This window comes from Sinocyclocheilus grahami, unplaced genomic scaffold, assembly GCF_001515645.1.
Source record: "Sinocyclocheilus grahami isolate Dianchi unplaced genomic scaffold, SAMN03320097.WGS_v1.1 scaffold127.1, whole genome shotgun sequence".
Lineage (NCBI taxonomy): Eukaryota > Metazoa > Chordata > Actinopteri > Cypriniformes > Cyprinidae > Sinocyclocheilus > Sinocyclocheilus grahami.
In genome coordinates this window covers 2312218-2324985 of record NW_015505306.1, presented here as the reverse complement: position 1 = coordinate 2324985, position 12768 = coordinate 2312218, and the positions used below count along the sequence as shown (strand labels likewise).

General features: G+C 40.8%; 1 protein-coding gene across 3 annotated transcripts in view; it reads right to left on the bottom strand.

Annotated features, from left to right (window-relative positions):
* Nucleotides 1–3411: 3411 nt before the first annotated feature.
* Nucleotides 3412–12768, bottom strand: part of LOC107590414 (trinucleotide repeat-containing gene 6C protein-like) — a 75825-nt gene continuing 66468 nt past the window's right edge. For all 3 annotated transcript variants that reach the window (XM_016279154.1, XM_016279156.1, XM_016279155.1), the window contains 3 exons: nt 7026–7099; nt 6790–6929; nt 3412–6690 (listed from right to left, as the gene is read on the bottom strand). In XM_016279154.1, the coding sequence (XP_016134640.1) occupies nt 6318–6690; nt 6790–6929; nt 7026–7099 (587 nt within the window). In that variant the 3' untranslated portion in view covers nt 3412–6317. The remainder of the gene's footprint in view (nt 6691–6789; nt 6930–7025; nt 7100–12768) is intronic.

Here is a 12768-nt window from a genome sequence, read left to right as displayed (position 1 = left end):
AATGCAATTTATTAATTGTTGAAAGAAGCTCCATAGTTCAAAACATTTTTTTTTCGGTGCATGGCAACAATCACATTCTATGAGGAGAGAAAAAGAGAAAGAGAGTGAAAACAAAAACATTAAAAGCCACAGACTTCTTAAAATCTCAGTACAGACAGATTCCTTGACATTTAAAATCAAAAGGCAAAAGCAACCCAGTATCTCCATCCACACCCATCCCAGTAACACACACTCAGTCGCACACACACACACACGCGCGCAGAACACAGGCAACCTTGAAAGTCATGGGCTACAAACCCCCCCCCACAGTGCTTCAGTTCATTGGTTTAGGAATACACAGCATGGCGATGTACTGTATGTAAGAAACATGAAAAATGGAAAATAAGATGGGGTCGGTGGGGGAGGGAGACAACAGAGCAAATGAGCACAATAAAAGGACAGAAAGAATACCTCTAATCCCAATGACAGATGGGTCACAGAGGCTTTACGTACCCCACCCCTTGTGCATAGATCATGATCCATATAAACCAGCTTTTTTTCTCTTTTAAATTGATCAATTTGATACAGAATCCCTGCCCAACCCCACTTTTTAATTTCTCATTATGTAATACCTGCCACAAGAGACAGAATGACAAAGAGGAAAGAAATAGTAATGCACAATGGTCCTGATTTCAACAGTAAGGGACCTCGTGTTAAGAAAATACAATAAAGATTCAAACATACAGCATTTGTATGTTCTTTCACCATCTTTTGAACAATCAAAATCATTGATCATTTTGTTTAAAATGTAAAGCAATTTCAATATATAGATTTATATATAAAGCACTCCATTTTTTAAAGTTCATTAAGAGTTCATTATTTGGTAAATATGTAACTGCTACGGATTTAGAAACAAATGTATTTTCTTCTTCTGAAATCCATAACCTTCAGTGCTTATGATTTTTTAGTTTTTTTCTCCTGTTATCCTCTTTCTCTAAAAACTAACATTAAATGGCGTGGAGTTGGTACTCTGGAACCCTTGCCTTCCTGAGACATGATCCACTTGTTTTGTGTGTGCAAGATAGTGAACATTTATGTCTTTTTTTCTTTCTTTTTTTTTAACAAAGGAAATGTTTTTTTTGCTTTCAAAAATAAAAATAAAAAGTACAGGCTTTGATAATCTATGAAAGTAACATTGCCTACATAAATAAAAAACAAACAAAAAAATTGACAACACTGATCAATCCCAGAGTTCTGCAAGTAGCACAATAATCTTCATTCCGTAAAGTGTTTTTGTTATTCATTTGATGGAAGTATATGTCCTTAAGGATTTTTTTCTCTTCTCATGACAATCCCATCGCAAAATTTCTTTTCCTTGAACTTCAGAAAAACATGAAATGCTTGTAAACTGTTGGTGGCCTTGCTCAAAGATCGTGAACAAAAACTAGAACACATACAAACATTAACGACCCAAAAAAAAAAAAAAGAAGCAAACCAGAAAGGTAGGCACCTTTGAAATGAGTCTTGTAAGAAACTCTTCTCCAGATGTCTATCCAGCTCATCATGGTGTAACATGGGGAGTTACAAGTCCCTCCACATCGATCATTGGCCACAGTTCTTCGAAAAAAATTTCCCCACATTTTATATTTATATAATTTTTGTTTTTTGTATTTTTTCTGTTTATAATCTGAAAAACAATGGTGCAATACTAAAAATAATCAATTTCTTTATCATGGATTATTCCACAATAAAAGCCATTATAAGGTAGATAATAGTATTACAGATAAAAAAAAAAAAAACACTTGTTATTTTTCTCAAGTCCTTGAGTAAACATTAACACATGAATTGTCACCTTGTCCCCTTAGTACTTTAATATCATGTTGTACGATTAGCTGAATGAGGGGAAGCAGACACTCAGTGTAACTCTAATAACAAATACGATAACAATATACACACAAATATATTTTTGACTAGCCAACAAAAGAAAGACGAACAAAAAACAAAAAAACAAAACCATAGATGCTTAAAATGAAACAAAGGCGCAAACAAATCCACTGTAATCACTAGCATACATTGGTTTGAACCCACTCACACAGGCAAATGAACACATTCATCCGTCATACAGTACACGCAATCTTGTGCAAACACTCACATACAACCGATGTCACTGTTTTTTTTTTTCTTTTTTGAACTACGTTTTTTTTTTCTTAGTTCAGTTTGAACTGATGTTATCAAAAAGCTTGGAAGTGTATGAATGACAAAATTATTACAAAACATTTTTCACATTACATTATTGGCGCTTCTTTTGATTCAAGTATTTGTGTTTTTTAATTTGTATAATTTTGATATGTTTATGCTTTTTATCATCTAGGTAAATTTATGAAGAGAAGGAAACGGGGTTACTCGGGCCTGTAAACCAAAGTAATGGTAAATAAACAAAAAGGTAACCAGTTATATACATACACAGGATTTCAGTTGTACATGTATATCAACCAGCATGTGCATATTCTAGCCAGGACCCCAAGAAAGAGGATTTGTGTTTCTTAGAGCTCATCTCCACCCAGGTCCTGTTATTTTATACGATCGAAGCAGCCTTCTTATCTAAACAAAGTTGCATCTGAGCCGTTCGCTCATGGAGCTGGGTTACATTAGTCCTATAGATAAGTATATGCCCACAGTGAAGGACTGGGCACTTGTTGGCTGGCTAGCTAGCTAGTCTGCCAGGCAATCCTCTGGATTTTAAACGCATTTTGGACGTTTGATTTTCATGGTCTCGAGTACAGCTTAGACAAAAGGCAGTTAAAAATATATATCTTCAAAAACAGGCAATAGTGATTGTTGCTAGTGTCACTCGAGTGTAAACCCCCCCCTTCCAGGAAGGGATTTTCCCCTTTTAAGACTTGGAATCAACTGTCATGTGCCCCAGGCCTCCTGATACAATTCTGAATACTCTCCCTCCCCACTGTGTATATATATATATATATATATATATATATATATATATATAAATGGACCTGTTTAAAAAAAAAAATTATAATCTGCACCATTCCCCTACTATCGGGTCAGGACAGAATTTAATACCATCAATACAGCAACCCCAGAGTCATCTGTCTGCCACATCAGGGCATCAAAGGCTTTCAGAGAGAAGCACTTCAGTCAAGAGTGTACTACAGAATTAAAGTTTCCTTTTTTCAACAATATTAATATTAATCATACAAAAACCTTTTTTGGCTTAAAAAAAAATAAAAATAAAAAAGGTGTACCCAAATGTGAACCATCTACAGTGCACCTAAACATTCTGGATTCCCTGTTTAATTGTCAGCAGTCCTCCCAGGCGTATATTTGTACCCGGGACAAGGTGCTACCCGTCTGTCTTGGTGCCAACCTGCATTCTACCTCTCCATCTCCATGTGCTCTTTACAAAACCAAACATTAAGACAAATTTCAAGAAAGTAGTTCCACTCTGATAGATTCATGTCTAGGTTAAATCTATGATCAAGAATAGTTACATTAGGATCTAGAAAAACAGAGTTCTCCGAGTCCACTCGTCCACCCATTTAGCATCTTTAAAGCCACATTGGAGAATGCAATAACGCCCTCCTTGTAACGCTAAAACAGTTTGGGGTTCTCTGAGGCTGCCCTGAGACTGCATGTACATAATGTAAGAGATCATTCAGAGAGTAAACAGTGAGGGCCTGGTCATCAGTTCAAACAAAGCGGGGCCCGTTTCTTACTTTAGGCCACACTGTAAGGAAGCTGCCTTCTCACAATCAACTGGTGAGCTGAAGAGTGGGCTTGGAGAGACTACAGATTGAAGCTGAAGGCCTTGAACTGCACCTCTCGGTCGGTCTTTGCATAGAAGTGGAGAACCGAGTCTCCGTTATCATTTGCGTTTATTACTGTGAGAAGTGGCGACCAGGTAAAGTAGTGTACTCTGTCTGCCCTTTGTCGTAAGCACCAGCGTGAGTGTGTGTCCTGGCAGGGCTGCGACACCGGAGCGGAGGAAAGTGCAGAGGAGAGGCAGAAGACAAACTGAGCACCATCGACCTTACTCTTCGTTTTTGCCACTATGTGTGCTCCATCCTTAAAACAACCCTCACTACAAGTTATTCAGTATCAAATCGCCACCACCATTGACGCTGAGGTGTGCCTCTTAATCAGAGTGTTTCTGCATATGCGCAGCAAGAGGGGCTGGTGAGAGCAGCTACCATAGAGACCACTGCATTGACACACACAAATCGAAAAACAAAAAAGCGTAAAATTACGATATAACATCAACAACAGCAACGACGATAACAACAGCAATGTTGACAAAAAAAAAACACTGGCAATTCCAGAATGGAAAAACCCAGTCGATCATATAAAAAGTACATAAAACGAACCTGTCCACTTCCAGCTAAAGTGATCTTTGCATGAGAAGGAGAAAGAGAGTCTATGAGAGTGAAGTTGAGACGAGGTCGAGTGCTGGCGCAGTAGTAGTACGTACTGATTGGCCAGGTCTGAAGGAGCCACTGCTCCGGCCCAGGCGTTCCGGCATCTGGTGTGCCGGCCTGGCACAGCGGGTCAAAAGTCAGAGTGTGGGCACCCGAGGCGCCACAGCAGATAGGCACTCAATGGCCACACTTATCATACAGGTAGGCGGGGCCCCGCAGAATTGTTTCTATATTAGAAACATTACAACACGTCTAGCATCTCCAGATAAAAAGGCTAATGATTTTGGAGTACTGTAACAGTGATATTTACTTTGATATATATCATCTTAAAGAAAACAAAAACATGTGACTTTTTCAGTCTTGTTGCGCGGTGTTGTTGTTTTTTTTCCTCATCAGACATCCCTTCATTTTGCTACCATTTTCGAAATGTCTGACTTCAAAGTCAAAAGACCATGGAAAGACGAAGACGAAGAAGAAAGGAAACGGCAAAATCCGTTTAGAGTTCAAAAAGGAGCATGGAGGAGAAGTTCGGTAGATTGCTTTTCATGGTTGCTTTTTGTCAGTTTCACAAATCCATGTGTAATTTGTTGGCATTGAAGTCGGAGCTTGACGCTCTTGCTAAGTGCTATGAAGAAACCACGCCTTCTTTGTTCCATACTTTTGTACCAAATACAACAACGACAAAAAAAAAAGCACTTTGTCTACTGGGTTACAAGAAACACCTCTTATTTGGTTTGAAGCCCCTGTTGCCCCTGTAGTCACACTTGTCCTTGAGTGTGTAGAGGAAGTGCTTGTGAATGTTTCATCACCATGGGCTTACACACTGAGAGAGAGTCCTCTTCTGTTCAGTCCCACACTTGGTGGACATGGCAGGAGACAAGTCTTTGATCCCTCCCTGTCCCCAGGCGAGCTCCTACTGTTTCACCGGCAAAAAAGTACTGCGTAAAGATGGACGGAAGAGTCTGTGGCATATATTGCACTTCAGACAAACGACTGAGGGCATATGTTTTTTTTTTTTGAGAGGCCGAGGTCGTTTAGGAAAATGAAAGAGTGAAAATAAAGTAGTCCATTTGAAAAAGTGATTCCTGTACATTTTTTCGTGAGCAGTGGTTAATATATACCTCAGCTGTCCACGTGTCCTCTCAGCTTAAGAATAAATGCCTCAAATGTGCAGAGGGGTCAGATATCTGTCCGTCCTTTTGAGAGTTATGAGGACAGATGGCAACCGAGGGAAACAGGAAGGACGAATGCAAGTATGCTGTGGCTGAGATCGAAACCATGACAGTCCTGGCTCAGAAATTAGAAAATGTGCAATTCTTAAGATGAGTTTCTTCAAAGTACAAATGGAGTGTGACTGATCAGCAGTTAAGGCTAAAGTTTAGTGCTGTTAATTAATCCAAACGATCCAAAGGACAACTGAAAAAAGCCATGGATCCAGTCTAAAAGACAGGGAGTAGGGGAAGTTGGTTTGGAATGACGCATGTTTCTTCAGGGAGAGGGTGATATGCTGTGACTGGGCTGACAGGATGTGCTCGTGCCAGAGGAATTTAAAAAAATGGCAGCTTGTCTCATCGGTTTGTAGTAAAATACACTTTCACACTGGTATCAGTTATTAGAGAAAAGTCTCGGTAAAGGTTCACTTCTCTTTTAGTCACGGTTCTTCGTAAGAAGTCTATAGAATACTGTAACCCAAGCCTAATGACCAAAATAACATGAAAAAAACAAAACAAAACAAATAAGAAGAGGAAGAAGGTCAGCAGCCTCTATGCAAGTGTGGCCTCAGCCTCCTGTCTCTTGGTTTTTCACAGTTCCACTGACGTTGATTATCGCCAAATGATTTGCTTGGTTTTTGCTCGTTAAGTTTCATATTTCGCTGCAGTTAGGGGGTTCGAGCACTTGGCATTCTCACATGGACTCTCCGCTCAGCAGGTCTCCAGGGAGCAGCGTATTGATTGGGGTGGGGCTGCCCACCACTCGGCCGTCCTCAGTGCTGGGCGGCCCCCACAGGCTGGAGTACTGCGGTACACCCCCCCACAGCAGCTCGTTGCTTGCCTTACCGCTGGACCCCGTCCCGCCCACTCCTCCAAGACTGCTGCTGTTCCAGTGGCCGATGGGGTGTATGGCCGCCGTCCCTCCGCCCCCCAGCCGTGTTTGATTGGTGCCAGGGTTGGCCTGCCAGCTGGTGGTGGGCGCGAGGGACTGACCCTGTGCAAAGAAGCGGTTCACCTCCTCTTCTCCAGCAAACTCTGCCAGTATAGTGGTGTTTCCCAGAACACACCTGAAAAGCAGGTATTTAGAGAAAGAGAACAGATGACTGTGATGATATAGCGAAGATTTATTCTATCAAAAGACGACAACGGTAAAACATTCAACGTACATGTGTAGGGACTTCTGGGCTTTGGCAGCCTCCTCTTTAGAACTGTAGCGCACCACAGCATTGCCCTGCGTCAGGTTGAGATGGAATGTGATGAGTGGCCCGTGTTGCATGCAAAGTGTCCGCAGTGTTGAACCATCAATCTAAACGTCACAGAACAGAAAGAGGGTCATATAACACTGCACACAATTAACCAAGAAGTTTTAAGTCAGTGAACATAACAGTAGCCACAAGGATACCTGTGGTGTGAGGTTTCTCAGAACCAACCAGCTAGTGCTCCTGCTGGAGCTGTCTGTACTCCATGTGGTACCTACTTAGAGAAAGAAAGAATTCTTTAATGCTGTGATTAACTGTGATATATTTTATAACATTATTACAACATAGTCTAAAGCATTAAAGTACCATGTGCACTACGTTTTTAAAAAAGTTTTTTTTTAAAGAAACTAATACTTTTATTAATAAGTTTGCATGAAATTGATCAAAAAGTGACAGTTAAGACATTTGTAATACTACAAGAGTTTTTGATTTCAAATAAATGTTCTTTTGAACTATTCACAAAATCATTTGACACTGGAGACTGGAGTAATGGCGGGCGAAAATTTTTGCCATCACAGGAATAAATTACATTTGAAAATATATTTAAAATAAAATGTTATTTTAAACTACAATAACATTGTGCAATGCTACTGTCTTTACTGTATTTTTTATCCAAAAATGCAGCCTTGGTGAGCATGAAAAACCGGACCCCAAGCTTTTCAGGAAGTAAAAGCTTTGACAGAAACCAAACCTGAACAGCTCATCAGTATTGAGCACAATTTTAATATTGGTTCATCCTTTTCTGTCATGATGCTTGACAACCTCGATCACCCTTCACTATGATTGTATGGAAAATAACGGTGTTGTTAACTTTTTAATATTTCAACATCACATTTTATACAAAACAGTCTGGCAAACAATTGTGCTTCAGTTACATGTCATGAAAATGTTATCAAGCAACCGTGGGAATGTTGACTAACACGCGACATATGCCAGACCACAAAACAGTACATTCGCTCAGAGTTCCAATCCTCACCCCCACATTTTGACTAGCGTTTACACCCACATAAAAGGGTCAACTGACAATTCAACTGCTGTTTCGATACACCCACACCTTTGCCTAAGAATAGTTGCACAAACACATATCCGCCTGGGATTAACACTAGAACCGCCAGGGGTCATCGTATACTTAAAACCGCCAACGGGAAAATTTTACCCACGTACATGACTACTGTTTTGATATTGCTAAAGAACATATTATTTCACTGTATTACGCCACTGTCTTCACAAAGAAGTGTCTAGAGTCATGAAATTATTATGTCTAGTAATCAACTATATTTTTGTCCTGTTGTTTTATGGTCAAGGCTTTTTTTATGTAGGCTACACTAATCACTTTTCATAGCGGTCAATAACCTAAACAAGCCTGCACTGATTGTTAACATGTTATTTCCTCCCTACTCTGTTCACATGGAAGAAGGTTCTTCCGGGTTAAAAATAAGGTTAGTGCCTGCACCGGTTAAAAGGTGAGCGCGCGGGTAAAAGGGGGCGTTGTTGTAAAGGAACGGTGTTGTTGATGTGAGCGGGATGATGGAAGGAATAAATTGCGTTAACTGAGTAAACGTCGTGTTTATTTAATTTAACATGGTAGCAGAGGATGGTTGAAGGATGGCAGCTAGTTATAAAGTTCCGCCGAAATTTGATGAAACCAGGCCATACGAGTGTTGGAAAAATGAAGTTAATATCTGGACGCGAGTTACCGAACTCGACAAAAAGAAACAAGCCCTCGCTGTTGCCTTGGGGCTTGAGGGGAGAGCCCGTGAAACGGCGATGGAAATACCTGCGGAGGATTTAGACAGTGATAATGGTATGGCAACGCTGATGGCTAAGCTGGACGATGTGTTCTTAAAAGAGGAAAAGGATCGCGCATATGAAGCGTATTCTTATTTTGATGGAATAACGAAGAATAGTTCGGTTTCCATGGCGGACTACATAATTGATTTCGAACAGCGGTACAATCGGATGAAAAAGTATAATATGACGCTTCCTGACGCTGTGCTGGCTTTTAAGCTATTGGACACGGCCTGCCTCGACGAAAAAAACAGACAGCTAGCACTGACGGCCTGCACAGAGTTGACGTTTTCATCCATGAAGTCGGCTCTAAAACGGATTTTCGGAGGAAAAACGACAGGCTCGTCAAACGCAATACAAGTGAACCAGGACGTGGCATTTTTCACCGAACAAAGACCACAAGGAAGAGGAAAACGGAACGGAACGTGGCAAAGTGGACAACCAACGCATCCATTACCAGGGACTAATCCACTGGATAAATACGTTAAGAGATCCAGATGTGCTATTTGCCAGTGTACATTTCATTGGGCTAAAGACTGTCCACACAAGAAAACCGAACAAGTAAGAATAACTGAAGATGCAAATATTGAGGAATGTAACATCACATTGTTTACAAAGGCCTCCATGTCAGATGCAGAGATATTCATGACTGAATCATTAGGATCAGCGATTATTGACACTGCATGTACACGTACTGTGTGTGGGGAGAAATGGCTGGAAAACTATATTGATGACCTCACTCAAGATCAAGTGAACCAGTTGATGCAAACAGAAACTCGCAGTTGCAGACCATTTCGATTCGGAGATGGGAATTTGGTATATTCCACAAGAAATGTGAAATTACCAGCTAAAATAGGACTGACAAAATGCCTAGTTGAAACAGAAGTTGTCAAGGCTGACATTCCACTCCTGCTGAGTAAAACGTCACTGAAGAAAGCAGGGACCATTTTGGACATGGAAAAGGACAGTGCAGTGATGTTCAAACAATCTATTCCTCTTGAATTTACTAGTTCTGGACATTACTGTGTCGATATCAGAGACAAAGACACTAAAAAAGATCAAACTGAAGAGGAAGTTCTAACAGTGACAGAAAATATGTCTCCAGATGAGAAACGCAAAGTCCTTCTGAAGCTCCATAAACAGTTTGGTCACGCGTCGGCAGACAGGCTACAGAGGCTCATTCACAGTTCAGGAAATAAGGACAAAGAATGTTTTACTATTCTACAACAAATAGTATATGACAAAATATGACAAATATGCCAAAAGTACAAGAGGACAAAGCCAAAGCCTGCTGTGGGGTTGCCCATGGCTTCAGAATATAAGGAGACAGTGGCAGTGGATCTACATGAGTTAGAACCAGGTGTATGGTATCTTCACATCATCAACCACTTTACGCGTATCAGCGCCGGAAACATTGTGAAAACAAAGAAGTCATCTGAAATTGTCAACTCCTTCATTCACACTTGGATAAGTGTCCATGGTGCCCCCCAGAAGCTGTACAGTGATAATGGAGGGGAATTCAACAACCAAGAAATCAGAGACATGGCTGAAAACTTTAACATCGAGACAAGAACAACAGCTGGATACAGTCCATGGAGCAACGGACTACTCGAGAGACATAACCAAACACTCACCGAGATCATCCTGAAGGTCAAACGAGAAAATGGATGTGACTGGCACACTGCCCTTGACTGGGCCCTCATGGCTAAGAACAGTATGTTGAATGTTCATGGCTACAGTCCATACCAATTAGTGTTTGGACAGAATCCTAACCTTCCTTCTGTATTAGTTGATAAATTGCCTGCTCTAGAAGGTACCACTGTGAGTGCTAAAGTGGGAGAACACATTTCTGCTTTACATGCTTCTAGGAAAGCATTTACAGAAGCAGAGACTTCTGAGCGAATAAGAAGGGCACTACGTAAGCAGCTTAGGCCCACAGATGACATGTATGTGACAGGAGACAAGGTATATTACAAAAGAGCAGACTGTCCTGAATGGAAGGGACCAGGGGTAGTTATTGGTCAGGATGGAGCTGTTATATTTGTAAGACATGGAGGGACTCTTGTTAGAGTACATCAATCCAGGCTCTGTAAAACAAACACACAGGATCAGGAATCTCAAGATAAGCAAAATGAGCAAGACAACAGCCAGGTACCAAGTGAAAAAGGCAGCTTAAACAATGCAGCAGATAGCTCCGATAGTGAAGAAAAAACAGACAGCGAACAAGAAAACATCAGCGACAGGGAGGTTAATACAGGAGAAGTGGTTTATCCTAGAATGACACAACCTGAAACAGATCACGATGTGTGTGGTAATCCTGTCTCTTCTGCTGGTGTAAAGTTAAAAACAGGACAGACTGTAACATTTATGAAACAGAACTGTGGTGGTCTACAGAGAGCCAAGGTTTTATGCAGAGCAGGCAAAGCCTCTGGAAAATATAAAAACTGGTTCAATCTGCAACATATTGAAAATGATGGCAGTGATGGGCAAAAACAGTCAGTGGATATGTCATGTGTTGATAATCTTCACATTGAATCAACTGATAGAGAGGCTGATGTACTCATAACAAAAGATATTTCATTTGATGCAGCCAAACAGGATGAAATGGTGAACTGGTACAAAAACAATGTTTTTGAGGAAGTTGATGATGCAGGTCAAAAGGGTGTCTCTACCAGATGGGTCTGTAGTCTCAAAGAAACTCCGAATGGTATTGTGCCCAAAGCGCGACTCGTAGCCAGAGGTTTTGAAGAGCTTAATATTCACGAGCTGCAGAAAGATTCTCCAACCTGTGCTTCTGACTCTCTTAGGCTGTTATTAGCTGTAATCTGTCAAAATAAGTGGCAAGTCCATTCTATGGACATCAAGTCTGCTTTCTTGCAGGGCATGCAGTTGTCCAGAGAAATCTATGTCCGGCCCCCTCCTGAAGCAGGAAAAGAAAATGTTCTATGGAAACTAAACAAGTGTGTTTACGGCCTTGCAGATGCATCATTGTATTGGTACAACAAAGTGAAAGAAATCATGCTGAGTACAGGTGGTAAAATGTCTAAAGTAGATCCAGCAGTATTCTATTGGTTGGATGAACAGTGTAAGGTTACTGGAGTACTCGCATGTCATGTTGATGATTTTCTTTGGGCAGGCTCACAAAACTTCTCAACAGATGTGATACCTACACTAAAGTCTGTGTTACATGTTGGACGTGAGGAACATGAAAATTTCTGCTATGTGGGAATGAACTTTGTTACTATTAATGGTGTAGTTCATGTACATCAGCATAGTTACATTGAAAACCTACAGCCTATTCGACTGCAAGTAGCACGTGCTGTGCAGAGGGATGCCTCTCTTAATGAGACTGAAAAAGAGCAGCTTAGGTCAAAAATAGGACAAATACTGTGGGTTGCAAAACAAACCAGACCAGACATTATGTTTGATGTATGCAGTTTAGCATCAAATATAAAGTATGCTACAGTCCAGTCTATTCACGAGACAAATAAGGTCATTAGAAAGCTTAAATCTGAAAATGTGACACTCAGGTTTCAACATTTGGGAAACCGTGATGCTCTAAACTGTTGTTTTCAGTGATGCTTCCCTTGGAAATCTTCCTGATGGGGGCACACAGGGGGGGACATTAATTGGTCTCATGGGAGAAGGAGGGAAGTTTTCTCCTCTCTGTTGGCAATCTAAGAAAATTAGACGTGTGGTGAGGAGTACTCTGGCAGGGGAAACTCTGGCCCTGTCAGATGGAATAGATAATGCCATTTTTCTGACTACTCTCTTTTCTGAACTTACTACTGGAAATGCTGAGCTGAATACTCCTCCGTTGATCTGTGTGACAGACAACCACTCTTTGTTTGATGCACTTAAGTCAACAAAACAGGTCTCTGAGAAACGTCTTCGACTGGAAATAAGCAGCATAAAGGAGCTCATACAGAGTAAAAGAATCAAGAAGGTACTCTGGTCGGACACAAAAACTCAACTCGCTGACTGTCTTACAAAAAAAGGAGCGTCGGCCCTGATGTTATTGAAAGTACTCGGTGAAGGACTATGGTGCTATTGAAAGCACTTAGTTAAGGACTGGGGACACTTGTTAATAAAAAAAAA